We start from the raw sequence: 25,742 nt of genomic DNA, 5'->3' as shown, positions 1-25,742 counted from the left end.
CACTATATTGCCCAGACTGGTCTCGAACTCCCGGCCTCAAGCCATCCTCTTGCCTCCACCTCTCAAAGTGCTGGGATTACAGGTGTGAGCCACCGCGCCCGGCCAATCTCTGCCTCTGAAAAGAAAAAAAAGCAATTTCATAAAAAGGAAATCGGTAATTTTACGATACACGAATCTCATCTAAAAAAAAAAAAAAAAAGAAGGAAAGATCTTGAGGAGGGGCGGGGGGGCCCCACCTGGGAGGTCACTAGAGTGTCCTGGGAAAACATGCTGAGGACACTCAGCCCCGGGCAGCTCCTTCGTTGGGGGGTGTGAGGGGCACCCCCAGGGTGTGGGGGACGTCCTGTTTCACTGGGGGAAAAAGAGGCAGGGACGAGGTGACTCTGTGGCCCTGGGCAGAGCCGGGGCCGTGCCCTCGCCGGGTGCCACACCAGCCCCCAGGGAACAGAGACCAGGTGGTACATTCCGGCCTGCTGAGCTGGAGCGGCAGAATTCCTCTGCCACGTGTCGGGGTGGGGACCGGCGGCCGGAGCAGCCACACCTGCCACCCTGCTGCCTCGTGCGGCGACCAGCTCACGCCATGGCCTCTGCCGGCAGCGCGCAGTCATCGGCCAAAGCTCCCTGGGCCCCGTAACCGGCCGCGACGCTGTGGGGAACTTACTTTCATCCTTTTTAAGTGTCTTCACCTGTGAAATGGGCCCATGGCTACAGGAAACTTCCAGCTCTCCTCCTTCTGGGCTCCCAGAGGGCGTCAAGGCCCTGCCCTCCCTCCGCACCTCAGCTTGGGGATGCGGTGCCGGCACAAGCAGCGTGCATCCCTCCGGGCTGGAGCTCCCAGTTTGCTCTGTCCTGAGCTCTGTCCCCTCAGCAGGGTGCCGCCGAGATGGTCGCGTCTGGAGCCTGGGAGAGAACGGCCGGGCCCCAGCCGACCCGCAGAGCCGGGCGAGAACAGCCGCTGTTGTTCTGAGCTGCGGGATTCCTGGGGGTTTTGTCACTGCGGCATGGCCTGGCCCGGCCGGCCAACGCAGCCAGGACGTCCCGGGCTGTCAGGAGCATGGAATGAGCCATGGCACAAAGGGCTTTGATTGGCACCGGCGTAGCCGGCGCTCGACACGTGACTCAGGGCCGGGCGCGGTCGGCGGGATGTCTGGGCGCTTCATTCACCCGCTCCTGGCTCCTGCCGGCCTCTCTGACTCAACTTCCAACCAGCCTCCCGCTGCTTGTTCGCCGGCCCCACCCACACCGGCCTTCACGCCAAGCTCAAACACGCAGGGCATGTGCCAGCCTCCCCCTAGGACCTGGCATGGCTGGCTTTCCTGCCTGTCAGGACTCAGCCCAGAGGTCCCGTCCCCGACCACCTAAAGCAAAGCAGGCCCCCTTAGCAGGCCTGTTCTCCGTTATCTCACCCTGGCCTATTTGATTTTGTTTATTAATTATTTACTTTTTTTTGAGACAGAGTCTCACTCTGTTGCCTGGGCTAGAGTGCCGTGGCGTCAGCCTAGCTCACAGCAACCTCAGACTCCTGGGCTCAAGCGATCCTCCTGCCTCAGCCTCCCACACTGCTGGGCTCACCACTCCGGCCTGGCCCACTCGATGTAAAGCACCTGTCACAGGACAACCGGCCCCGCTGCGTGTTGTGTTAAAGGTTTGGGAGAAAATGGGGTCGTTGCAGACTGAGACTTGCTCAAGCAGTACAGGGCTGTGTATCAGGTCCTTGTTTAGATAAATCTGTTTTAAAAACATTTTGGGGGCACAAGTGGCCTATTTGAATGTGGATGGGTCTGACATGATACTACTGAGCCACTGTTTATGTTGTGAAGTGTGACGGTGACACTGTTGTTACGTAGAAAAGCCTTCGTTCTTCGAGGGATATACGAAGTAGTCAGGAATGACGTCATGACGTTGTCTTTTACTGTAAGGTCACTGCGGTTGGCCGGATGCAGCGCCTGACGCCTGTAGTCCCAGCACTTGGGGAGGCTGAGGCAGGAGGATCCCTTGAGCCCAGCAGTCGAGGCTGCTGTGAGCTGTGAAGACGCCACTGCACTCCAGCCTGGGCAACAGAGCGAGACTCTGTCTCAAAAAAAAGTAAATAAATTAATTAATAAACATAATCAAGTAGGCCAGGGTGAGATAGATGTCCCTGGACCGTCCTGTCCCCAGTTTCACGTGCAGCAACTGATGGGGACACGGCACTTCTGTGACCGTGTGGGACGAAGCCGGCGCCCGTGTGGCGGCTGCCTGTGCAGACGCCGTTTTCCAAACACACAAGCGCAGTTTCCGGCCCTCCGAGCCGGCGGCCACGCCCCAAATCAGCTGGTCCCAGACTCGGCTCTGGCGGGCGGATGACTGCAGCCCCAGGTTAGGACGGCCCTGCGGTTGGTCGTCTGCTCAGGGCTGTGGTTCTGGGGGCTCTCAACCCCCCACAAAGGCCTCAGCCATGGGCGACCCCCAGGGCCCCTCGGAGGGGTGACACAGCCCAGCCTCACCCCTGCACCCCACACCTGGGCAGGCACTGGACGCACAGGGGGCACAGGGGCAGCTGCAGGACCTGCGATGGCCTTTGGGGGCCCCCTTCGCCACCCTGGCCCTGAGACAGCCCTGCAGGCCTGGGGTCCCCAACCCAAATGCCCCCAGGGACATGGAGACCTTGGGGAGGGGGCCGCCCGGGCAAAGGAAGTTACGTGCGTTTGAGCTCCGAGCAACGAGCCTGCCCAGTGGGTGGAGGGTTGAGATGCCCCTGCTGCAGCCGGAGGTCTGGGGGCCGCGGGGAGGCCGGACCCTCCGCCGCCCCCCGCAGCTGCTGACCCCGCAAGGACGGGGGTCTGTGCAGCTCTGTTCCTGACGGCCCGAGCCTGGAGGCAGCCGGGGGGGCCTTCAGCAGGCGGGCGGGTAAAAGCCGCGGTCCGTCCGGGCGATGGGATGTCACCCAGCACTGCAAAGACAGGAGCCACCAAACTGACGAGACACGGAGGGGCCTGGGATGCCCAGTGCGGGGGAGAAGCCAATCGGGGAGGGGCACTCGCCAGCGGGTCCGTTCTGGTGAAGGCGGGACCGGGAGACAGGGAAAGGGTCGGCGGGTGCCAGGTCAGAGGGGGGGAGCGGCGGGCAGAGCACGGAGGACTCGGGGTGCAGGAACTGCGCCGTGTGACGCTGCAGGGACACGGCACACGCTGGTCCAAACCCGTGGAATGTGGGACACGGACAGCGAGCCCCCGGGTTCACTGTGGACTCGGGTACAATGACGTGTCAGTGTCGTGTCATGGCGTGTGGCAGGTGCACCCCGTGGGCGTCAGTGGGGGGCTGTGCAGGGGTTGCAAGGGGTGTGTGGGGTGTTTTGGGGGGTTGGGGGGCTCCCAGCCCAGCCTGTTGAAGCCGTGGGGACTGGGCCAACTACCCTGAGACACTGGCCCTTTCTGTCCTCCCAGCCTGAGGCCTTCCCACCAGCTGTTCCCCTGGCCCGAATGCTGTCCCCAGCCTCCAGATGGCTGGCACCTTCTGCCATGCAGGTCCCAGCTCGACATGACACCACCTCCTCCAGGAAGCCCTCCCTGACCACCTGTCCACAGTCTGGGCCCACCTTGGCCCCAGCCGTCCAAGTCTCTTGTGTCAGTTACGCCAGAGCTGACATCGGCTCTCTTCTGCCTCTCCCTGTCCCCGGCTCTGTGAAGCCCCTGAGACCCAGGGACGCCCAGTCCCTGGCAGCCAGGCTCAGGGGCAGGAGACGGGGGTCCCAGCGCCCAGCCCACCCAGCATCCCCGCCGGTTCCGATCGCAAAGCACTTTCTGGCTTTCACCCAACAATGTTTGTGACAACTCGTGCCTTTGTGCGTAATTATGACGCTTCTGCATTTCCACAAATCTGGGCGCGAGCGGAACTTCTACCTGCCGCCAGTTTCAAGACGCATCCCGATTTCAGGTGAAAAACTACGCGTTACAGACTCGGTGGAATACGGTCATAAGAGCAACGAACTCCAGCAGCCCCCCGGCCGCGTGCCAGGCACCGTCCCGCCCGTGCACGGGACCCGCAGACTGCCGGACACCGCGGCGTCCTGTTGGCAGACGCTGCAGGGGCCAGTGGCCGACAGGGGGGCCTGGCTGGGGACCCGTGCTCTCCACCCGCCCCTGCCCGGTCTGCACATCAGGTCGGGAGGGGGGCTCAGAGACGGGAGTGGCCACACGGCGAGTGACGGCGAGTTCGAGGCAGGGACGGGGCTGCATCCCCGGGGTGCCTGGGCAGGGGCAGCTGCCGGCTGGGAGGAGCGGGTGTCCCCAGGCGGAGCCCAGGCCGACGGGGCAGCCCTGCTGCAAGATGCGCAAGGATTGCATCAGGGTCCGCTGCCCGCGGCCCTCCCGGCCCTCCCGGGATGACGCAACCCTGAGCCCCGAGGGTGCCGGCTCACCTGTCCTGTGCCCACTCCGCCCTCCCGCCCACACCCAGGCGTCCTCAGACCACCTCCCAGTGTTTACCTTTGGTTCCTGTCTGCGCTTGCGAAATGCATGTTGTGACAGATACACGCCCCCTGCCCTGCTGTCTCCCTCGGGGGCCGCCAGCCGCTCCGCAAAGGGCCGGGATCTGAGGCCCCCGGCTCACCTCCGGGACAGCAGCCCTGTGTTTGGTGGCCTGTTTGTTACCGTCTCTTAAAGGAACGGCTCGGCTGTGTTCCAAGGAATATTTGTTTACAAACCCGGCTGTGCGATCCAGTTTGGCCCCGGGGCCCACGCTGGCCAGCCCCGATCTGACAGCTCTGTCCCGCCCGGTCACCCCGCCCTGGTTTCCGAGGGAGACGTGAGGCTATTTCTGGCTTCCCCCGCGGCAGGTGCGGCAGGATCACCTGGGCCTGCCCACGCCCGGCAGAACCAACCCCCAGCCGCAGTGTCGGCGAGTTCTGGGAAGACCCCGTGGGAGGGGTCTCGGCCCACCACAGAGAGCCCGGTTGGCTACACGTCACCCGCGCCACGTGGCCCTGGCCGCCCCAGACAGCTCCTGCCCTCGGCCGGTGGCAGCCCCGTCCCGCCAGGCGCCCAGCGAAGATCTCGCCACCCTGTCAGCAGTGGCATGGGCTCCGCCTTCCAGTCACGCCCAGCGTGTGGCTGCCCTGACCCCAGTCCCTGGAGTGTCCCCGTGGCCTCACCCGTCCCCGCACCCACCTCCTCCCCTCGGCTTCCTTAAGGCCACGTGACTCACTATACGGCCACCTATATGTCACTATTACCCATCCTCACAGGTTCCTGCGACTTCTTGGTTGTTTCTTCCCCACTAGAACCAGACGGTCTCACAGGACTAACGACTTGGGCCGTGTGGTTCCAGGCTGTGGCCCAGCACCTAGAACAGGGCCTGGCTCAGCTCCTGTTTGTTGAGTGAATAAACGAATGACAACGCCCTCCACACCCGGCCACAGGCTGGGAGGGAGCCCAGAGCCGGCACCTACGGCCACGCGTGAGAGACGTGAGAGATGTGAGAGACGTGAGAGGTGTGAGAGACGTGAGACAGGGGCGTGGCAGCAGCCCGGCCACCATCCGACTGCAACTGCAGGGGAGACCCCGCAAGAGACCACCCGGCCGAGCCCAGGTGCCCTCCAGAGACAGGGAGAGGCAGAGGGAGAGGGGCAGACAGAGGACTGTGCTTGCTTTAAGCCTCCCAGCTTCGGGGGTCTGTTCTGCCGCCAAGTCCGTGGAGCCGGCGGGTCCAGGGGCCCAGAGGGAGCAGCCCCTGGGACTCCAAGGCGGAGCATCCCGCTGCCCCTCGACCCCTCGACCCCTCCACGGGCAGCGGGACGCTGTTTCAGTCCCGACCTTTGGCGCCTGACCTCGTCCGGCCGCCCACCCTGCCTCCGGGGCTGTGGCGTGTGTAGGGGGGCAGCCGGCGGCTCACTGCCACCAACCACACTCATTCCCTGGGGTCACCCGAGTGCCCCCAGGCCCCCAGGCCCCCACAGCCACCCCCACGGGGCTTCTCGAGGGGACCCAGGAGAGGCGGCAGGGAGGGGCTGGGGGCTGTGCCCCAAAGTCACAGCCGTGATGCTGCGAGGAGGTGGAGCCTTTGGGAGGGGACCAGGGTCAGAGACGGTCGTGAGGGCGGAGCCCGGCAAGGATGGAGGGACGAGCACCCCCCGCGGGGGCCGTCTGTGACCAGGGAGCGGCGCTCTGAGAACCCGGGCCTGCGACCCCGGTCTCAGACTTGCAGCCCCCAGGACTGTGGGGCACGACACCTGCTGCCCAGGGCGCCAGTCTGTGGTCTGTTATGACACCTGAGCCAGGACACCCTGCCTCAGTTTCCCCACCTGTACAACGGGAGCGGGAAGGGGTGTGCCCCCCCCACGGTGACCTGTGTAGACGTGTTTTGTCAGCTCAACACCCCCCCCCCACACACACACGGGGATACACGTGTTTGCTCACAAGGCTGGGTCACGCTGAGGGCCGGGGTCCCGCCCCTCCCCAGGCAACCCCTGAGCACGGCCCCCCACCCGGCCAGTCCTGGCGTGGGGGCTGCTCCGCATGGGGCCGGCACAGCACAGCGCGGGAACAAACCGAGGCTGGGAAAATCCGAACGTCGCAGGAAGCTGCGGGGCCCGGCTGGTGACACACCTGCGGGAGAAAGCCCGTGTCCTCGGCGTTGGCTGTGAGACCCCAAACCTAACCCACCTGGGGGACGCCCCGGTGGGCTGGCCTCACACGCCCAAGGTCACGGGGGCAAAGGAGAGCTGGCGCTGTGCCCGCCCGCGGGAGGAGGACACGGCATGGCATGGCCGCCCGCGTGGGTCCCTTCCTGCAGGGGACGTTGCTGGGGAAACAGGGCCAGCGGGGCCTGCAGGGCGAGCGGCTGACGTGTTGACCTCGGGGGAGCGTCCGGTTTGCGGGGGACACTCAGGGCTGCTCCCCAGGCCCCGGGAAAGTGCTCTGTAAACGGAATCGTCTCAGCAGAGGAAAACGCAGGGACCGGCTGGTCGCGTATCCCTTATGGAAAATGCTCACGGCCAGGAACGCTTGGGACTCCGGACCTTCTCAGATTTTGGAATGTCATATTTGCATATCCTTGCCGGTTGGCCTCCTAATTCGAAAATCTGAAATCCTAAGTGCCCCGGGGAGCATTTCCTGAGCCGGTGCCCAGGGGTTTCGGGTTTTGGGGTGTTGGGACCCGGGTTTCTGGGTGAGGGGCTTCGCCTGTGCCGGAACACGGGGTGACGGGGGAGGAAGATGTTCCCGGGGGCTGCTCCTCCCTGCTCCTCTGCCCCCGGCGGGAGTGGGGGGCTCAGAGAAGCTCCACTCTGCGCCTACTGTTTACCTCTTCACGGGGACAGAACGGTCAGAGCTTTATGAAAGAGTGTCTGGGCTTTACAGCCGCAGTCAGGCAGCTCCCGGCCTTGCCACCTGGCGTGGCTGGGCCACCTTGGGGCCCCCATGGGCCGTTTCCCAGCTGCTCAGGGAGCCACAAAGTGGGACGATGCAGGGGACAAGGGTGTGGGCTCCGGGCAGGGCAGAGCCGGCGTCCCCGTGAGCAGGAGGGACCTGTTCCCGCCCGGGAGGGGAGGTCGTCTCCGCACAGACCCCGTCCTGCCCCGTCTGGCAGGCGGGATTGTTCCCGGCTCCAGGAGCAGATGGTGAACAGATGGACGCAGGAGCGGCCGGGCCCTGGCAGCGTCTGGGACGGGCCGGCCCTGGGGTCGGGGAGGGGGTCCCCCGGCTCTGCGTGCTGGGTGCCAGGAAGCGTGGAGGCCGCGCGGTGAGTACGTCTGCGTCCTTCCCCATGCAGTGGGCGCGTCAGCCCCTCCCGGGAGCTTCCCGCCTGCCTGAAGTGACCCCAGCGCCACTGGCTGGGCCTCAGGCAGCACAGGCAGCGCTCCCGCCTCGGCCCACCCCGCGTGGGCTCCTGACCCTCCCCCTCGCTCAGGGCTGCCCTTGGGGACATCTGGCTGCAGCAGCCCGCGAGGCCCAGAGCCTCAGTCACGGGTGACGGCCGCCCCAGCCCAGAGCCCTATGCAGCGAGGCCCGGGCAGGGCAGGATGGACAGCGCCCTGCCCCGCGCAGCCCCCGACCCCCGGCGGCCTCCAGTCGGCTGACGGCCTGTCCGTGTGGCCCCCACCGTGTCCTCTTCCCCCCAGTGGAACCACGTCTGCTCTGGGCACCAGGAGGGAAGCCGGGAGCCCAGGTCAGAGCTCTCGGGCCGGGCGTTGCTGTCCTACGGCGACCGGGCGCCAGGTTGCGGGGGCTCGAGCCTGGCAGTGGAAGGAGCCGCCGAGAATCAGCCTCCTGTGTGCCCCGGGTGCGACACGGCGCTGACCCGGCCACGTCGGCTGCACCGCCTGCTGCCGGGCAGACAGCGTCCCGAGCCATCGCCTGGGAAGGGACACGTGTGTCCTGCCCGCCCCACACTGGGGACACAGTGCGGTTCATGCGGGCAGGTGCCCGACCGCGGCCTGCTGGGTGACTGAGCCATGTCCTGACCCCACCCCGGCCCACCCACAGCAAGGGCTCATCTCCCCACGCTGGGCCTCAGTCCTCCCGGCTGCAAAATGGGCACGCGGAGCCCTCGGGAACACGGAGGATCTAAGCGGACGCTGCACAGGGAGGTGCTGATGAACCCGCAGTTCCTCCCGGAAGCGACGTGAGGCCCTGGGGTGCCCACCCCTGTGCACCCCCAAAGCGCCAGGGAGCCGAGATTACAAAGCGGGGCTCGGTCGTGTTTGTCCGGAATGCGTCACAGGGGAGACGTGCCGTGGCCCCGGCCGGGGCTCGTGGGTGTGGGGCCGTGGCCCGCCGGGGAAAGGGCCGGAATGAAGCCCCGTGGGTGCCGGAGGCACAGGGCGGCAGTGACACGTGGGGGGCTGGCGGCCGCCCTCCCAGACCAGGCTGCTCCCTCCAGGGCCGGCGGGGGCAGAGCGGTGATGTCCTCGGCTCGGCAGTGAGGTCCTGGCGGCCGGCACCGGCTAGTGGAAGGCGGCTCTGTCCCCGCCTGCTGGATGGCCCGGCCTGTCCTCGGTGGGCAGTGCCCTCTGCCGGCCCGGCCTGTCCTCGGTGGCGGGACAGGCTCCCAAGTCTGCGCGCTCTGGGCACCGGTCCTCGCCCTGCGCGGCGGGCGGTCCTGAGTCGTCTGCCCTCTCCCAGGCCAGCGCCGCCTGTCATAGCGCCGGGGCCTGGGCCGCCGTCCACGGGGCGTTCAGCAGATACAGCAGCAGCAGTGCGGCGGCCACCAGCGGTCCCGGGGTCCCCGGCAGAGGGGGGGCCGGGGAGGTGCAGGAGCACACCTCATAGCCGTCCTCCGCGCGGCTCTGGTCGTGCTGTCCCGGCGGGGCGCGGGCCCCGTCCACCCCCGTCACCTCGGAGCCTTCGGCCCGCGGGTCTCCACACACCAGCCAGTCCCGGGCCGTGGACTGCGGGTACCCGGGTGCCACCTCCAGCTCGCCATCCAGCACCTTCCAGTACTCCTGGCCGCGGAAGAAGTAGGAGGCACCTGGGGGGGGGAGGCAGCGCTGAGCACGGGGACTCCGCCGCGCAGCAGGGGACACTGAGGGCCTGAGTCGGGTCAGCGCTTGCGTGGCCACGGCAGCGTCGCCCCGGGCAGCTCGGAGGAGCCCGCTGGCAGCAGGGGACGGACGGGGCGACCTCTCAGGGCTTCCTTCCCTTCCCGGGTTTCACCGAGAGCCCACTCTGTGCCCGGCCGTCCTAGGTTTGGGGTCGGAGCATGGGACACAAAACAAGACGGAAGACACTTCCGTCCTGGGGCAGCTGCCCTGTGGGAGGTTTCTCCACTCCGCGGGGCGCGGGGAGGCCGGGCCGGGGGCTGTGTGGGTGTCCCGGGAAGGTGCAAAGGCCCTGGGGTGGCCGCGTGTTTGCTGTGAGAGGCAGAGGCTGGTGGGCTGGGGGCATGGCCGGGCTCCAGAGAGGGCGGAGGGGCCCCAAGGGGAGGGGCGCAGTGCTCAGGAGGGGAGGACCCTGGAGGGTCTGCGGCGGGTGTGACCCCTCAAGCTCACTCCGACAGGTGCTGGGCTCCCCTCTGCCCAGGGAACCCTCCCAACAACCTGTTGCCGAGTTGTCTACAGGTGGGGAAACTGAGGCTGCACAGCCCTGACGCACGTCCGGTGCTCACCGTCGGACCAGCGCATGGCGTCGTCCAGCGTGCTGGGGACGCCCCTCCACAGGGGGCTCTGGGCGGGGTAGCCGGGGTCCATGCGCCGTGTGTGGTCATCGTAGCGCCAGTACAGCTGGTCCTTAAAGAAATAAGTCCTGTCATTGTGGGCCCAGGAGAAAGCGGCGTCCACGCCGTCCGGCGGCAGGCTGAAGTCCGAGACGGGCCGTGGGTATCCTTCCTCTACGTTATTGTCCTTAAACACCCAGTATCTGTCTCCTGGGGGCGAGAGAAAGAGCCGTGGGCCGGGGCTCAGCCCCACCCCGAGGGGCAGGGGGCTCCAGCCCTCCCCCTCCCCACGTCCGCCGCCCTCGCCCGGGCGCTCCAGGACGGCGGTGACAGCTGTAGAACAACGTGACTGTGCCTACCGCCACGGAACAGCACACTTAAAAACGGTTAAAATGGTAAATCTTGTTACATATTTTCTACCACAATTAAAAAGGACACAAAAAAGTCCTTTGCCGGAGACTGGACAGAGCTGGAACGTCCGTGAGTCGGGAGGCGTCAGGAGACGACAGCACTTCCGAGAACCGGCCGCACTGCGGCTCAGCGGGAACCAGCCAGGGACGCAGGGGACGCGGGGAGGGCGGGCCGCGGGGCAGAGGCCCCCACGGTCTCACGTCTGTCCCCGCAGGTCACCCACACACTCCTCGGGGGAAGTGGGAGAGCCCTGCAGATGCGCCTTGTCCAGGAGACCACAGCGAACGTCACCAGAACTCACCACCTGGGTGACGTTCCCACCGACCCTGCAGACCACCGTCTGGTCTAGAGGAGACGCCAGACAGAGCCACGAGGGACAACTCAGGTGATGTGCGGGGGTCCGCGGGCACCCGGGGCACAAGGCGAATGTGGCCCAGGAGGTGCCGACAGGGGACGGGGCCGTCAACATTCAACTGGCCACGTCTCGTCACAGTGCAGGGACAATCTTGCTCTCAGGGGGTTCAGGAGCAACGGGTCATGAGGTCCGCAACTCTTTTCGTAAAAAATTTTTTACAATTTAATTTTTTTTGAGACAGGGTCTCTATATGTTGCCCAGGCTGGTCTTGAACTCCTGAGCTCCTGATCCTCCTGCTTCAGCCAGTCCAGGGTACCTGGGACTCCAGGTGTGTGCCACCGTGCCCGGCTTTTGCAACTCACTGCTAACTGGTTCAGGAAAAGAAGGCAGAGAAGGCCGGGAGAGGGGGTGCATGTGGGGTCCCAGATACTCGGGAGGCTGAGGCGGGAGGATGCTGGAGCCCAGGAGTTGGAGGCTGCAGTGAGCTGTCATTGCACCCCTGCGCTCCAGCCCGGGCGACAGAGCAAGACCCTGTCTCGAAAGAGAAAGAAAAAGTGAGCGTGGGGACCGAGAGGATGGGAATTTGGGCATTGATATGGTACTTTAATTTTTCTGGAAGTTAAAATTTTTCAAAATAAAGTCTAAGACGCGAGGAGGCTCTTTATGCAGTGACATGAACCGATCACCCGTCACAGCAAGAGGACAGCAGCGTGGTGGGCGTGGCGGGCGTGGCGGCTGCTGTTGGTGCAAAGGGAATGAAACATCCGGAAAACCCGGCACATCTGCTTATTTGTGCAAATTTTCTGAAAAGGCGACGTTTCCGAGAGGCGAACACAAAACATAAATACCATCAAAGTTGTATAAGAATGTGCCGGTTCTCTACTTCTCACACAGGGTCTTTGAGGGCCGCCACTCGCCCCAGGGCCTCGCTGTGCCTTGGGGAGGAATCGGCCCAGGGCAGCCCCTGCGCGGCGGCTCCCGGGGCCGACAGTGCCGGTGCCGGGTCTGTGCCAGCAGGGGCCGGGCGGGTGGCGGGATGGGCGAGGCCGCGGTTCACGTCACAGACACGCGGAATGTTCTTGGCCTCCTCAGAGAAACGGGGTCTCTCCCATGTTTGTGGACGTGACCCCACCTGAGCCCGGGCAGGGGTCTTCATCCGTCTTGCCCTGCGTGTACCCGCAGTGGCCACCGCGGGAGGGGGCACGTGGAGGCGCCCGGTGTACCTGTGCTGGGTGCTCAGGCGAACGTGCCACCCCGTGCTCTGTGCCAGCGGGCAGACGCGAGGCCACGTGCCGCGGTCCTGAGGCTGCGGGGAGCCCGGGGAGGCCCCGAGTGCACCGTGGGGACCACACACCTTTGAAGAAGACGATCTTGTGGTCGCTGGTGCGCTCGTACACCGCGTCCACGCTGTCCAGGTGCAGGGGCAGGCCCCGCCAGAAGCGGTGCATCTGCGCCGGCTGCAGGGACACCAGGTGCCGGTCTCGGTTCAGCCGCCAGAAGTACTTGCCTGCGGGACACAGGGGCGGGGGGCTGGAGGTGGTGGGTCTGGGGCCCGAGTGGACCACACCCTTCCATTCTCTGGCTGCGGGACCCCTGGGTCACCTTTGAAGAAGAAAGCTTCCCCACGGATCTGGGCCACCGCGTCAAAGTGGGTGCTGCACCTGTGAGGCACGTCCTTCCTGGGCCTGTGGGGCAGAGAGAGTGGGTGGGCCGGGAGGCAGCCCCCCAGCACCCGCGGGGCCGGCGTCGCCAGGCCTCGGAACGGGCATCTCGGCTGCGGCTCGGCCAGGCACGGTGGCTGCACCAGAAGTGGAAGGCGAGTTAATGGGAGGCCGGCAAGGACCCGCCCTCCAGGCAAGCGTCAGGGCGCTCGCGCACACGCAGGCAGGAGGGGAAGCTGAGGCAGCGCCTGAGGGGCCGGCTGGGCACTGTCACCTAAGAGCGAAGTGCAGCTGGGACCCCGCTCCAGTTCTAGAATGTGTATTCATAGCATCACCATCATCATCATTTTGTATAGGTGGGGTCTTGCTATGCTGTCCAGGCTGGTCTTGAACTCCTGGCCTCAAGCGATCCTCCCGCCTCAGCCTCCCAGAGTGCTGGGATTACAGGTGTGAGTCACCGCGCCCAACCTGCATCATCGTTTGTGATGGCCAAGGACCCAAGACAACGTGAACGTCCACCAAGAGAGGAATTTAAAAATACAGGGTGACCCACGGATGCCGGTGTGGCACTCAGCTCTCCGCGGGACGGGCGAGTCCTCACAGACAGACACAGGCCTCTCAGAGAAGCCACGTGCGACGTGACTGGCACCGTGGCTGCACCCGTGGCTCTGCGTCCGCACTTCCCCACGGAAGTGCCGGGTACGTCCTAAAGGGACGTTTGCCCCCAGGGAGGAGGTCGGGTGCTGGGGTCAGGGGGGGAAAAACGGCCTTTTCAAGCTGGGCGCTTTCTGAGCCGCCTTTTGTTCCACTGGCTTGTGTCGCCCCCTCCAAAAATAAGTCACTGTAAGAAAACAGCCAAGTTGGAGCCGCATCTTTTGGGCAGAGTGAAATTCAGGGTGCACAGCTAAGGGACAAAAGTGCAAAACCATCGCACGTTGGAAACCAAAACCGCTCCCTGCAAAGCCACCGTGTGTGCGGGAGCAGGTGTGGTGAGGCTGCCACGCTGTGCGCCGGCCGGCTCCCAGGACAACGCGGCCCGGCCGACTGTCCCGGCTGAGCCCAGGCACCGGCCGGGTCCGCATACCCCGTCCCCCTGGGTGATGTCCCTGCTGCGTGGAGTGGCAAGCAGCCACTCCGTGCCCCGTCTGACTTCCAGACCCACAGAAGCCAGGAGCTGACACGGTGGTGGTGTCTGGTGGCACGAGGCGGGGCTGCTTGTCACGCAGCAGGTGACGGGGACGGGGGCGAGAGGAAACCGTGTTGGAAGTTCAGCATCTCTGCTCCGGCTCCCCGGCGGGGCGAGCGGGTGTTTCCCTGCCCTGCCCTGGGAGTTCGCGGAAAGGGAAAGCGTGGCAGGGGCACGTGGCAGGGCAGAGCTGGACGAGGACACACAGGCCGCGGCGGGAGGTGGCAGCGGGGCCGTGGCTTACGGGATGCTGGACCGGTTGTCGGGGGACTCCGGCAGCAGGGGAGGCTCCTCGGGCTCCGGGGTGTGCGGCTGCACCGTGGGGGACACAGACTCCCGCACGCCTGTGGGGCACAAGGAGAACCGTGTCGAGCCCCAGGACGCCCGTGTCCCCCACCCGCCCTGGCCCCGCCGGAGTCCGGATCAGGCGGGCACAGCCGAGCGCCCTCGGGCCAGGCCACACGGCGCAGGGCGTTCGTACAGCGCCTGGAAATCTCGCTACGCGCCCGAGAGCACTGGGAACGGCGTCCCAGCAAGACGCGCACCCCATGTTCACAGCGCCGATCCCACGGCCGAGGTGGACACGCCCACAGGCCACAGGGACAGACAGACAGGGAAGACCCGCCGTCGCGAAGAGAAGGAAGCTCTGCCCCGGGCGGCCACGTGACCAGCCGTGAGAACCCACGAGGGCCGGAGACAACGGCCGCAGGACGAGCCCTTTATAGAAACGTCCAGAACTGGCCCAGCTACAGCGACAGACAGTGGATCGGGGGCGCCAGGCTGCCCCAGTACTTGGGGGACAGACACGGGATTCTGCCCCGGGGCACTGAGGGGCTCAGGGACAGCTCTGGGAAAGGCCGGAGGGGCCCAGCCGTGCACCCCACGGACGCGCGCTCTGTCCCCCCACATGTGTGGGGCCGCGGGGGGTGCCGGGCGCCCGTGCCGGCTTCGGGCCACACTCACCGTACAGCTGCCAGATGCGCACTCTGTCCTCGTAGGGCAGCCTGTAGCCCAGCGGGTCGCCCACCGGGCCCTGGTAGTACGGCCGCATGATGGAGCGTGTGGCGGCCGCGTGCCTCAGCCCCAGGGCGTGGCCGAACTCGTGGACGGCAACTGCAAACAGGTCCATCCCATGGGCATCTGGGGACACGGGGACCACGTGAGCCGGGGGGAGGGGCCCTGTCCCCGAGTTGGGGGGCTGCAGTGCCCCAGGGTGTGGGCCGGGGCCAGGGTGCCTAGGGGGGGCACCATCCGGCTAAGCCGGGCTGCCATGGCGGGTGCCGTGGGGGCCCTGGCCCGGGTCACACGGGTCCGAGGGTCGCTCGGGGCTCGCTCGATTCCCACTGAGGCTCTGTGGGGGCTGCCCGGGCCCAGGGGTCCCCACGGGCTCAGCGCCGCCCAGACGTACCCGAGGAGCGGAAGGTCCAAGCCTCGTCATCGTCAAAGTGTGTGTCCCCCGCGGTGTGGTGGTCGCCGGGGAAGAAGGCGTGGGCCACGGTGCCGCCGGGGCCGTCGAAGGGGTAGCCGTCGTTGTGGTCGGCCTTGGAGAAGTCGATTTGGATGTCGGCGGCGCTGCCGGCCACCTCGTGGAAGTTCAGCGGCGTGATGTCGCTCCAGACCTTGAGCGCGTAGTGCATGAGCGCCCGCACCGTGTCGCGGCCCAGCGCCGAGTCCCGCGGGAACGTCCGGACCCTACGGCGGGGGTCGGAGCCCAGAGTCCGGTCACCGAGGAGAGGCCCAGTGTCCCCTGCCCGGGGGTGCCTGTGTCCCGGAGGGTGCGTCCGTGACCTGCCCTTCCCCCTCCCCGGGGCGAGCCTGCTGCCCTTGGGGAGACCCCCGGACTTCACGCAGGATGGACCGGAAGGTGGAAGCAGGGGACAGTCGGGTGGGCGGAGACCCCCAGCACACAGGGTCCACTCCCGAGCGCAGCCCCCAGCCCGGGCCCTCGGCGGGCACACGCTGACCCCCAGCCACCGCTCCCACCCAGGGAAGGCCTCTCTGAGCCATTTCTGACCCCAGGGACAGAGAAGGGCACAGCGCAGGGGCAGTGGGTCAAACAGCGCCCCCCAAACTCGTGTCCATCAGAACCCCGGAATGTGGCCCGACTAGCAAACAGGGTCTTTGTGGACGGAAGGACCGAGACGGGGGCATCGGATTAGGGCGGCCGGACTGCAGGGAGTGCCCCGCGGGGCAGAGGGTCCACAGACCCAGGCAGGAGACCAGAGGCCGGGCAGGGGCCTGGGGCAGACCCCCCCACGCCTCCGGGACAGAGAGGGGACAACTTCCTGCTGCCCAAGGCCTCTGGCGTGTGGGCGTTTGCCGGGGCGGCCCCAGGACACGGAGACACCACGCACGCCGGGCCGGGCCTGCCCCTCGCCTGCCACCCACCCACCTCCACGACAGGTTCCTCTTGTTCCACTTGGTGGGGGCCGGAGCCTGGCGCCGCCTCCGAGCTGGGGCTGCGGTGGGGAGGTCCGGGAGGGAGCAGCGTGGGGTTCTCATCAGCGCCAGGGTGGCCTCGTCTGCGGGGCGGGGTGGCGGGTGGCGTCAGGGCCAGGCCCAGCACCCCAGCTGGGGGTTCCCCGCGTCTGTCTCCCCAGAGCTGAGTGTCTGGCTCCCGCCAGGGCTCCACCCTCCGGTGCCACCCCCTCCCGCCACACACGGCCTGCGGGAACAAGCCCCGGGCCCGCTGTGCCCACGGGCCAGGACTGGCAACGTTCAAACTTGGGGCGTGGCCCTGACCAAGCAGAGGGGGCCCGGCTGAGCTGGCGCAGCGCACCAGGGACAATGGTGCCCCCCGCCGACCCCCCGAGAACTGACCGAGGATGCCGGTGGCCTCCAGGCCACCAAACTGCTGCATGGCCACGATGGCCCCGGCCAGCTCCTCCTGCGTCTGCAGCTGCCCGGTGGCGGGGTCTGCCGGGGGCAGGTAGCCAAACCTGCTCAGCCACTCCTGGGGGCAGAGAGCAGAGTGAGGGGTGCAATGGGGGGCTCAGCCCCTACCCCCGAGGAGGAGCCTGCCCCAGGCCCACTGGGGACAGGTGGGGACAGCCTCTCCCAGCCCTGATCAACACCAGCCAGCCCCTCATTAGTCCACAAGGCACCTCGTGCCCCATTCTTAAGTCACTTTACAGGCAGCAGCTGGAAAATTGTGTTAATAAACTTGACGTCCTCTAGAGAGGGTGAGCTTGTGCAGTGCACAGCCTGTGCAACTGCCCACAGCAGCCCTGCCCCACCTCCTCCTGAGGCAGCAAAATGCCCAGGGGACATTTAAAAGGTTCTTAAACGTGGCCAGCACCACATGCGCTTGTGATTCGAGGGGCAGCTTCTCCCGAAGGGCCGCTGGAACGCCAATCTGCGCTCCCCCACGGTGGGGCCCAGACGGGCCCACCCCCCACTCTGGCTCTGCGCCCGGGGGCTGGGCCTGCACGTTCCTCCTCTGGGCGGGCACCCCCGGCCCCACGTGGACATGCTCCCACAGCCTTCGTCCCCAGGACCTGCTGGCGTGTCCCACGGCCGTGCTAGCCGCTGGAGACACCCGAGAGTGCGTTCCGCATTCAGTACGGGCATTTGCGGTTTCTTTGAAAAGTTTTACAAACATTTTAAAGTTTTGATTCTGCAACATTCTTTCCAAATGTCAGAACACACACACACACACACACACACGCGTGCGCGCACATTTTTGTGCTGCCTTTGTTAAGATCACAGGCTGGAGCTACAATGCCAAGGTGCCTCATGGTTATAACAACCTGTCACCTCCTCCAGGAAGCCCTCCAGAGTGTCCTCAGACCAGATATGATGCTGGGTGAAGGTGAACCATCTGCCCCCTTACCAGGGAAGGGTCCGCACAGGGAGGTGCCTCTCCCCGAGGCCAGCTGCTTCCTGGGTTGGGTCACCCACTCCTGCCAGGCCTCCCCCACTGGAGAGCCAGCATAGCAGCCCCTCTGCTCTGAGGGTTCACAGAGGAAGGAAATGCTCCCTCCGGTCCCCAGAGGGCCGGGCATCCCAGCCACGCGGCCACACGCCTTTCGGGCTTCAGGCGCCTCATGCTGAGCCTGGGCCCAGCAGGCCGCACTCGAGGTGGGTTTTAAATGGTTCCAGCATTTAAGAGCGGGCGGTTTTAGCCGCGGGTCTGAGCGCCCAGCCCGGGACAGGCAAGGCCCGTCCACAGCCACCTCTGCCAGGCACAGAGCACACAAGGGACCGAATCCCGGGGTGGCTGGGGGCCCGTGACTCCCGCCCACCCGAAGGCCTGAGCATCGCAACACCCGGCCCATGGTCACCCCAGGTCAGTTCCTGGATGTGGCCAGAGTGCGAGGGTGGGAACAACTCTGCACCTGGCCAGGGGACGCGCTACGGAGGACGGGACGAGGCCCCGGGGGACGCAGGGCAGAGGTGCCCCCAGCCCCACCCAGCATGACCCTGCGGGAAGGAGCAGCCGGCAAGGACAGCCCTGCTGTCCAGGAGAGAGGCCCAGGCCCGGTGGCCAGTGCTGGGGTGACGCTGGCCTGGCGGTTAATACGCAGAGATGCCCGAGGCGGTCAGCGGGGCCGGGAGGGGGCAGAGGTGACCAGGCTGGGGTCCTTGCAGGGACAAATGCGGCAGTGCCCTGCCCACCCCTCCCCTGCCACAGGGGTGCCTAAGGCAGGATGGCCCTGGGGTTGGGGCACAGACGCCCCACCGCGTGTCCCCTGCCCACCCACCCCAATACCTGCAGAGCCTGGGCTCACACGCCGGCCGGCCAGGGACATCGGTCTGAGCAGCTTCCTGCCCCCACACCCACCGCCTGGTCCTCCCTCCACTGTCGCCACGGAGACCGTTGTCTCCAGGGCAACCGAGGCTGCAGCGGGCGCTGTGGCAGCAGCAGTGGGTGAACCTTCCAGAGGGCCACTGGGGAGGGGGCAGGAGGAGGGTGCACCTTCCAGAAGGCCACCGGGAGGGGGCAGGAAGGGAGCCCAAGAGCTCCAGGTTGTCCCAACCCTGCAGCTGCCCCGCTGGTGGTAACTCTCCGAGCTGCCGCGGCTGCTCCACTCCCGCCAGGGGCGGGCCCGTTGCCGTGGACGGGACACTGAGGCCGGAGGCGGGGCCTCCCCCACGGGCCCCCTGGTCACCCAGCGCCCGCTTCACTTCCCACTGTAGCTCTGATCACCGTTTGACACTCCGTGGACCTTCCACAGCTTTAAGAAGACGGGACACACACAGCACAAAACTCCCTTTGATGTGTTTTTGTTTGTTGTTTTGAGACAGAGTCTCGCTCTGTTGCCCGGGCTAGAGTGAGTGCCGCGGCGTCAGCCTCGCTCACAGCAACCTCAGACTCCTGGGCTCAAGCGATCCTCCTGCCTCAGCCTCCCCAGTAGCTGGGACTACACGCGCCACCGTGCCCGGCTAATTTCTTTCCATTTTTAGAAGAGACAGAATCTTGCTCTTGCCCAGGCTGGTCTCGAACTCCTGAGCTCAAGTGATCCTCCAGCCTGGGCCTCCCAGAGTGCCGGCATTGCAGGCGTGAGCCACCGCGCCCGGCCTCCTCTGATGATTTTTAGCAAACCTACGAGCGCAACCCCCGCCCCCGCACGTCTGCTGTGCTGGTTGACTCTGTCTCTTCCCAGAGAGGGGGGCGGGGAGCTCCTGGCACCCGGGACCCGCCCTCACTGAGGCTTCGCAGCTGACCTACCCCACCCACGTCAGACTCGACCGACACCAGGGCGGGCGGAGAGCAGGTGCCATTAGCCCCATTTTGCAGATGAGGAAACTGAGGCTCAGAGAGGTTGGGTGACCTGCCACAGTCACACAGCTCACGGTCCGCCTGACCAAGCCCCCTTCCGCCGCCACATGCCCTTCCCCTCTCACAGCCTGCCCGACTGTCCCCGCGACACATCCGTGTACCGTGTGGGTGCTGGGGAGGGAGAAGGCCGGGGCCATCCCGCGGTCCCCCTGGAGCAGCGGCACGTGGGGACCTCCACGACAAACCATGGACACAAGTAAATGAATCTCAGCGGCCGCGACATCACGGACGGGAATTACCCTACGTGACTTGGCGGCTGCTGTTACCGGGCACCCCCCCCCACGCGTGTACCGCCTGATGCTCACGGCGCCCTCTGGCGCCACGCGGGGACGGGCCCTCGGTTCCGAAACTGCAGCACGCAGCAGGCGCGGAAAAGTACCTGCTCGATCAGCCTTAAGAAGTGGGTACTATTGTCCTCAGTTGACAGATGAGAAAATGGAAGCACAGAGAGGTTGGGACGCTTACCCAGGGTCACACAGCCAGCGAGTGGCCAGCTGGGGCTGGAACCCAGGCGGTCTGGCCGCAAGGCCTAGGACTGTAGCCGCTGAGCTACGCGTGGCGGTGAGGGACGGGATGGAGCTGCTTACATAAGGGGGCTCAGGGAAGGCATCCTGGGGGTGACCTTTGGGCTGTGACCTGCTAGACGGGAAGCGGCTGTCCAGGTGTCAGCAGTGAGTGAGCACGGCAGGGGACGGCAAGCGCAAAGGCCCTGAGGCCCCACGGGGACGGGGACGCACAGAGAAAGGAGCTGGCCCTGAGCACAGGCAGGCGGGATGGCAGGAGGAGGTGGGCCAGGGCGGGAGGGGCTCTTGGGCCTGGTGAAAGTGGGACTTGATTCTAAGTGCGGGAGAAGCCGGGCTCTGCACCCTGCACGGGGCTGGGGGGGAGCAGAGCCCGAACCCCAGAGCTCAGCGCCCGGCAGGCTCACGGCTACCGTGAGACGGATGTCCCCTGTCACCCGCCGGGCACCGATCCTGCACCCAGAGCCTGGGCTTGTGTTTCCCGGAAGCTCAGATCCGCCCTTAACAAAGCGGCAAAAATCACGGGCTCCAAGTACCCTTGGAAACACCCTACTACGCCCCAAACCCTCAGCTTCCGCCCCTTCCCACCCCGCCCCAGAACCACTGGAAGCTCCGCCTGACAGTCCCACAACCACCTGCTCTCATGGTCCCCATTTTACAGCTGGGAAGACTGAGGCCCGGTGCTTAGGTCACGGAGCTGGTGAGGTCCTGTCCCTGCTATGGGGCCACGCCAGAGGGAAACCACATTCCCTGAGCCACACAGATGGCTGTCGGCAGGGGACCATGGAGCAAGGGACATGCAGACACTGGTCTCCCTGCCTGCCCAGCTCAGGGTGAAGCCACGGCTCCACTTGACCACTAGTGGCTCTCTAGGCTTTGGCCGAGGGTCTGTGGCTGGCGTTCTCAGAGCACAGCTGCAGGGTGCAAGGGGACACACCTGGCCCCAAGCCTGGGCGATGACACAGGTACCGAGGGCACACCGGGGCCACTGGCCGCCTGGGTGCTGTGGCTGAGGGACCCAGAGGCCGCGGGCTGAGGCCGGGACGAGGAGGACAGCTCCTGCCACCTCCCGGGGTCCTGGCTCCCGCCCACCACCACCGGGGCCCTGCCCAGCCCAGCCCCTCGGGGCCTCCTGGGCCACGGAGACCCCGCACACAACCTCAGCGATAGACCCTTCCACCCACGTGGGTGCTGAAGGTCAACAGACCCGTCACCGCGCAGTGTGGCCGGAGGCGACGAGACTCGGACTTCGCTGCTGAGAGTGGAAATGTAGCAGGAACTTCGCAGGACACTTTGCAGAACCTGCCACCAGGCGGCCAACGCTCACGCGTGGCAGCAGGCAGCTCTCGCAGAGCCCAGTCCCTCACGCTCCAGCCGCGGTGCCAGGGGCGCTGGCAGGGCTGTGGTGGCAACTGAACAGTGGAACAGCCTGCACGCGGGCCGGGGCCGGGCAGAGCGACACGCGAGCCGGGGCGACACGGAGTGTTCTCCAGCACGGACCGCCAAGGGAGCGGGCAGCACGGCGCTACCCGTGTAAGAATAACGGAGGGACGCGGCCATGTCCTCTTCTGTGCCCAGGGTGTGGAAGGCCCCTCGGGAAACCGGGGCTGGGGGCGCACCTCCCCCTCCAGGGGGACGACCCTCATCCGGCTCTGCCACTTTGCTGGGGTTGTCACTCAAAGCCAGAAAGACTAACCGCTCAGGCGCTCAAGGACGACCCCGGAGGGCACAGCATGCTCTTTTGTCCCCGCCACAGCCTGAAAGGCGGCGAGAGCCAGTCCCGCGGCTCAATCCCGGGCTTTGTCCACCGCTGACGCCGGGTGGGCTGCCTGGCGGCCCTCCCCTCCAGCCGGCTGCAGACCGCTGGGCACAGCTCTGCGGGCAGCAGCCGGGTCACACGTACAAAGCGGCCCTTCTCCTCCCTGCCACCCAGACCCGAGCGTGCACAGGGTCAGCGGCCCCCAGGGCGGTCTGGGGAGGGGGCGGCAAGCAGTTCCCTCGCCCCATAAACCCGGCCTGACACAGCCTCCCCGCCTTGGACCCAGCTCTGACATGTGGTTCCCCCGAGGGCCACCAGAGGCCGCCCTGCACCGCCAGTCAGGAGCAGGTGGCAGGACGGTGGCTCCCACACCCGGAGGGTCCCGGCCTTCCCTGGGCACGGCGCTGCCAGCAGCATCCTCTCTCTTCACCCACGGGCCGGACGCCAGGGCCCCGCTGCCTCCGGCCAGGCTGGGGAGCCATGTCCCCTGCTCAGTGTGGCCTGTGGGGCAGGTGACCCCCGGGGTGCCGGGAACCCAGGAGCCCTGGGGAGCCGGGAGAGGAGGAGGCCACAGGTAGAGCAGGGAGGAGTGTGCTGCCCCACTGTGTCCCGGCTGGCAGGAGCGAGGCACTCCCACACTCCACTGGCCTGATGGGCCACTGGGCCGGGCCGGGGGCTGCTCCCTAAGTGTGTGGACCCCACCTCCGTAGATCTCCCCGCCAGGGCCCCCCTGTGGCACCCTCGGAGCTGGAAGGTGGGGCCTGGGCTCTCCTGCCCGAGCAGAGCTGGAGCCACGACACCCCCCGAGCGAGCACCTCAGTGGGGCCTCCAGGAACCCCCATGCTGCACACGGGACTGGGGGGCACCCTGATTTCAGAGCCTGTCGGCTGGGAGAAAGCCGCTCTGGGGACTCTCACGCCTCTGGAGGTGGACGACGGGGACGGTGGCCAATGCCCCCCAGATGGCAGAGGGGTCTGCGGCAGCCGGGGTGGGGTGGCCACATCTGTTTCCCATCCAGACCCTGTGCCCGAGTCCTGCCAACCACGGGGCTGCGAACGCCACCCCAGTGCCCCCACCCCGAGGCTCCGCCTGCCTGAAGTCCACCCAGGGCAACTTGCTCGGACCGGAGGGTCTCGGAGCCCCCAAATGTCAGCGGTGCTGGGAGAGGGGCCTTGCCAGGACCCCACCGGGAGCCGCGGGAGGCCGGGCCAGGAGTCCCCGCACCTGAGCAGAGTGAGGGCAGCTGCCGGGGCAGAAGCCTCTTAAAGAATCACTTGATCCTCCAGCCTGCGAGCGTCCCCAGGACCCAGCCCGGGGGTGGTGGGACCCCCGAGTCTGATCTCAAATCTTCCGGGTCCACAGGAGGCTCCACCCCGGCTGCCGAGCAGGGCAGCGGGTGTGGGAAGAGGGACAGCTGGCCCGGGCGCGGGGCGCGCAGGGCCAAGGTCCAAGCCCGCGCGAGCTGGGACCGGCTGCTCGCCCCCGACACCCGCAGCGGAGCAAACTCAGGGACGCGGGCCGTCCGGGCGCCCACGCCCCTTCCCACGGCGCTGCGCACCCCCGGGCCGCTCCGCGCGGGCACCCGGCGCCCCACGGGCTCCTGCGGCTGCGGCGCCCCGAGCGCACGGTGCGGGGAACGGCCCGCGCCCCCGGCCTCCCCGCCGCGCCGGCCTCAGCGCTGCCGCCTCGGCAATGGGCGCAGGGCGCGCCCGCCCCGCACGCCGCCGCCCCGCACCGACGGGGCCCCCGCCCGCGCCCCCGCCCGCGCACTCACCACCCCCAGGCTGAGGTCCTCGGCGCGGGGCGCGGGCGCGGCACAGACCCCGCGCGCCGCCAGCAGCAGCAGCAGCAGCGGCGGGAGCAGCGGCGGGAGCAGCCCGGGCCCGGGGCGCGGGTGCGGGTGCGGGTGCGGGGGGCCGGGGCCCCGGGCGGCGCGGAGCCCCATGGCGCGGCCGTGCAGCTCCCCGCGCAGCCCCGCGCAGCGGCCCGACCGAGCCCCGCGCCCGCCTCCGGGTGGGGCGGGGCCATGCTAATGAGATGTTAACGAGGCGCGCGGCCCTCTGCCGCCTTAAAGGGCCCGCGCCTGCCGGCCCGCGCCCCCGCTGCGGTACTGGGGCCCCCGCCGGCCTTGCGTGTCCTCGGGCCCCGGGCCCCGCGTCCGGAGGAAGGGGCTTCCCGAGCGTCCCTAGACCAACCTGGGGCGGCGGGGCGCGGGATCCGGCGGTCCGGGCTGCCCCGCGGTGAGCGGACCCCCCTCCCCCCCACCGCGCCTGCGCCCACCTCGCCGCCCGGCCGGGGTTCGCGGTCACTCGGGGTCGCGGGGTCGCGGTCACTCGGGGTCCCGGGGTCGCGGTCACTCGGGGCGCTTGGGGGAGCCCGTGCGCCGCGGAGAAGGGGGAGGGGGCGAGCGGCGGGGGTGCTGGGGGGCGCGGGGGTCCCAGGGCGCGAGAGAGGCAGGGGCCCGAGGGCGGGGGTCTGCGGTCACCGGGTTGGGAGGGGCCGGCGCGACGCCGGTGGCTGGCGGGGGTCACGCGTGTATTCAGCCCTCGCACCCTCTGCGCGGGGGAACCAGGGTTCCCGTTTGCAGACAGAGCCCCTGAGCCCAGGGACAAGGACAGGGACCGGGGAGGCTGGTGGGCGCTGAGCCCGGGCAGAGCCGGGTCGGAACCCCGGCGGGGGACACGGTGGTGGCCTCGCTGTGAAGGATCTGGGGACAGGCCGGGCAGGCTCAAGCCAGAACCCCCCACCCCGGCTTCCCACCTTGCGGGCTGCGCTCTCCCTGCACCCCGCCGAGTCACAGCTGGTGGTCAGGACCCGGGGCCCATTCTATGGACAGGGAAACTGAGGCTCAGGCACCTGTGCCGATCCACGGAGGGGCGCGGTGGCCCCTGCCCAGGTGGGGGCTGGGTTCAGGCAAACCCCCTCCCCTGGGCCCTCCCTGCGTGGCTCTGCCCCCGCATCCCTGCCGCTCTGCGCAGCTGTGGCTCCTTCTGGAGCGCGGAGATTCTGCACCTGCTTCAGACAACCTGGCACTGGCGGGTGGAGATCACGTGGGCGCAGCAGCCCCGCGCGTGGGACCTTCCACAGACACATCTCGAATTCGGCTCAAGTGCAGCAGGAACAGAGCAGAGACCCAACCAAACTGGCCTTAGTCAAGGAAAAGAAACTTGAGGGCTCCTTAAACTGGGATGTCCCAGAGCGGGCTCACATCAGGCAGGGCTGGATCAAGCCGCACAGCAACAAGATCAGAGCACGGTTTCTCTCACTCCGTATCTGTACTGGGCAAAGATGGCCAGCGGCAGCGACGTCCTTCCAGCTCAGCAAGCCCAGACAGAGACAGTTGCTTTCTTAGGCCAAGACCCAAGGCTGTGGGTCACGTGTCCATCTCTGAACTGATCATGATGCCAAGGGGGTGGAAATGAGCTGAACTGCCTGGGTTGACCGGGATTTTCCAAAGGAAATTGGAGGTGCTGAAGTCAGTATAAGGGAGAGTGGACGGCAGGCGAGGCTGGATCAAGGGGCTCAGAAGATACGATGTAGCAGTCGACCCTGGTGTGTAGCAAAACTCTTAGTGCACTTGAGACCTGGAGTGGGAACACGGGCTGAGGGGCTGAGGAAGGCCCTTGGCGCGGCTAATAGCTTGGAGCTGGCAAGAGGCTTCAGGAAGGGCTGTCGGCAGCGAAGACAGTGGCCCAGGGTGGACACACGCTGGGATATGCCCCAGAGATGGAACTCGGCAGAGGGGGGCCACTCAGACATATTATGAGAAACAAAGCAGAAAGCAGAAAAAAACCCACAAAGCAAAACAATCACTATATACTGCATTTGCACCTAAGGTGTGTACACATCACACACCTGTATCACATCTTCCAAGCCCCTTGATCCAGCTGTGCCTGCCATCCATCTCCCTTACTCTGACTTCAGCACCTCCAGTTT

At 66.8% G+C, this 25,742-nt stretch overlaps 1 protein-coding gene across 1 annotated transcript; it reads right to left on the bottom strand.

Annotated features, from left to right (window-relative positions):
• Window positions 1-8,979: 8,979 nt before the first annotated feature.
• Window positions 8,980-23,751, bottom strand: MMP17 (matrix metallopeptidase 17). The gene is made up of 10 exons (XM_045534070.1): window positions 23,581-23,751; window positions 16,565-16,697; window positions 16,137-16,266; window positions 15,153-15,436; window positions 14,708-14,884; window positions 13,989-14,088; window positions 12,500-12,582; window positions 12,252-12,404; window positions 10,084-10,341; window positions 8,980-9,447 (listed from the first exon to the last, which is right to left on the bottom strand). Exons 1-10 carry the CDS (start codon window positions 23,749-23,751, stop codon window positions 9,116-9,118), a joined length of 1,821 nt encoding a protein of 606 aa, XP_045390026.1. The 3' UTR covers window positions 8,980-9,115.
• Between the last annotated feature and the right edge of the window lie 1,991 nt (window positions 23,752-25,742).

Source organism: Lemur catta, chromosome 21 (assembly GCF_020740605.2).
Source record: "Lemur catta isolate mLemCat1 chromosome 21, mLemCat1.pri, whole genome shotgun sequence".
NCBI classification, from domain to species: Eukaryota; Metazoa; Chordata; class Mammalia; order Primates; family Lemuridae; genus Lemur; species Lemur catta.
This window is presented reverse-complemented; position numbering and strand designations above follow the sequence as displayed.

What these genes read in the sequence shown, in the direction of transcription:
- MMP17 (XM_045534070.1), bottom strand. Translation starts at nt 23,751, where the DNA reads ATGGGGCTCCGCGCCGCCCGGGGCCCCGGCCCCCCGCACCCGCACCCG. An exon ending in AAGAGGAACCTGTCGTGGAG is followed by an intron (nt 15,437 to 16,136) that starts GTGGGTGGGTGG and finishes CCCCCGCCGTAG; the next exon opens with GGTCCGGACGTTCCCGCGGG. An exon ending in GACAACCGGTCCAGCATCCC is followed by an intron (nt 12,583 to 13,988) that starts GTAAGCCACGGC and finishes TCTGCCCCACAG; the next exon opens with GCCCAGGAAGGACGTGCCTC.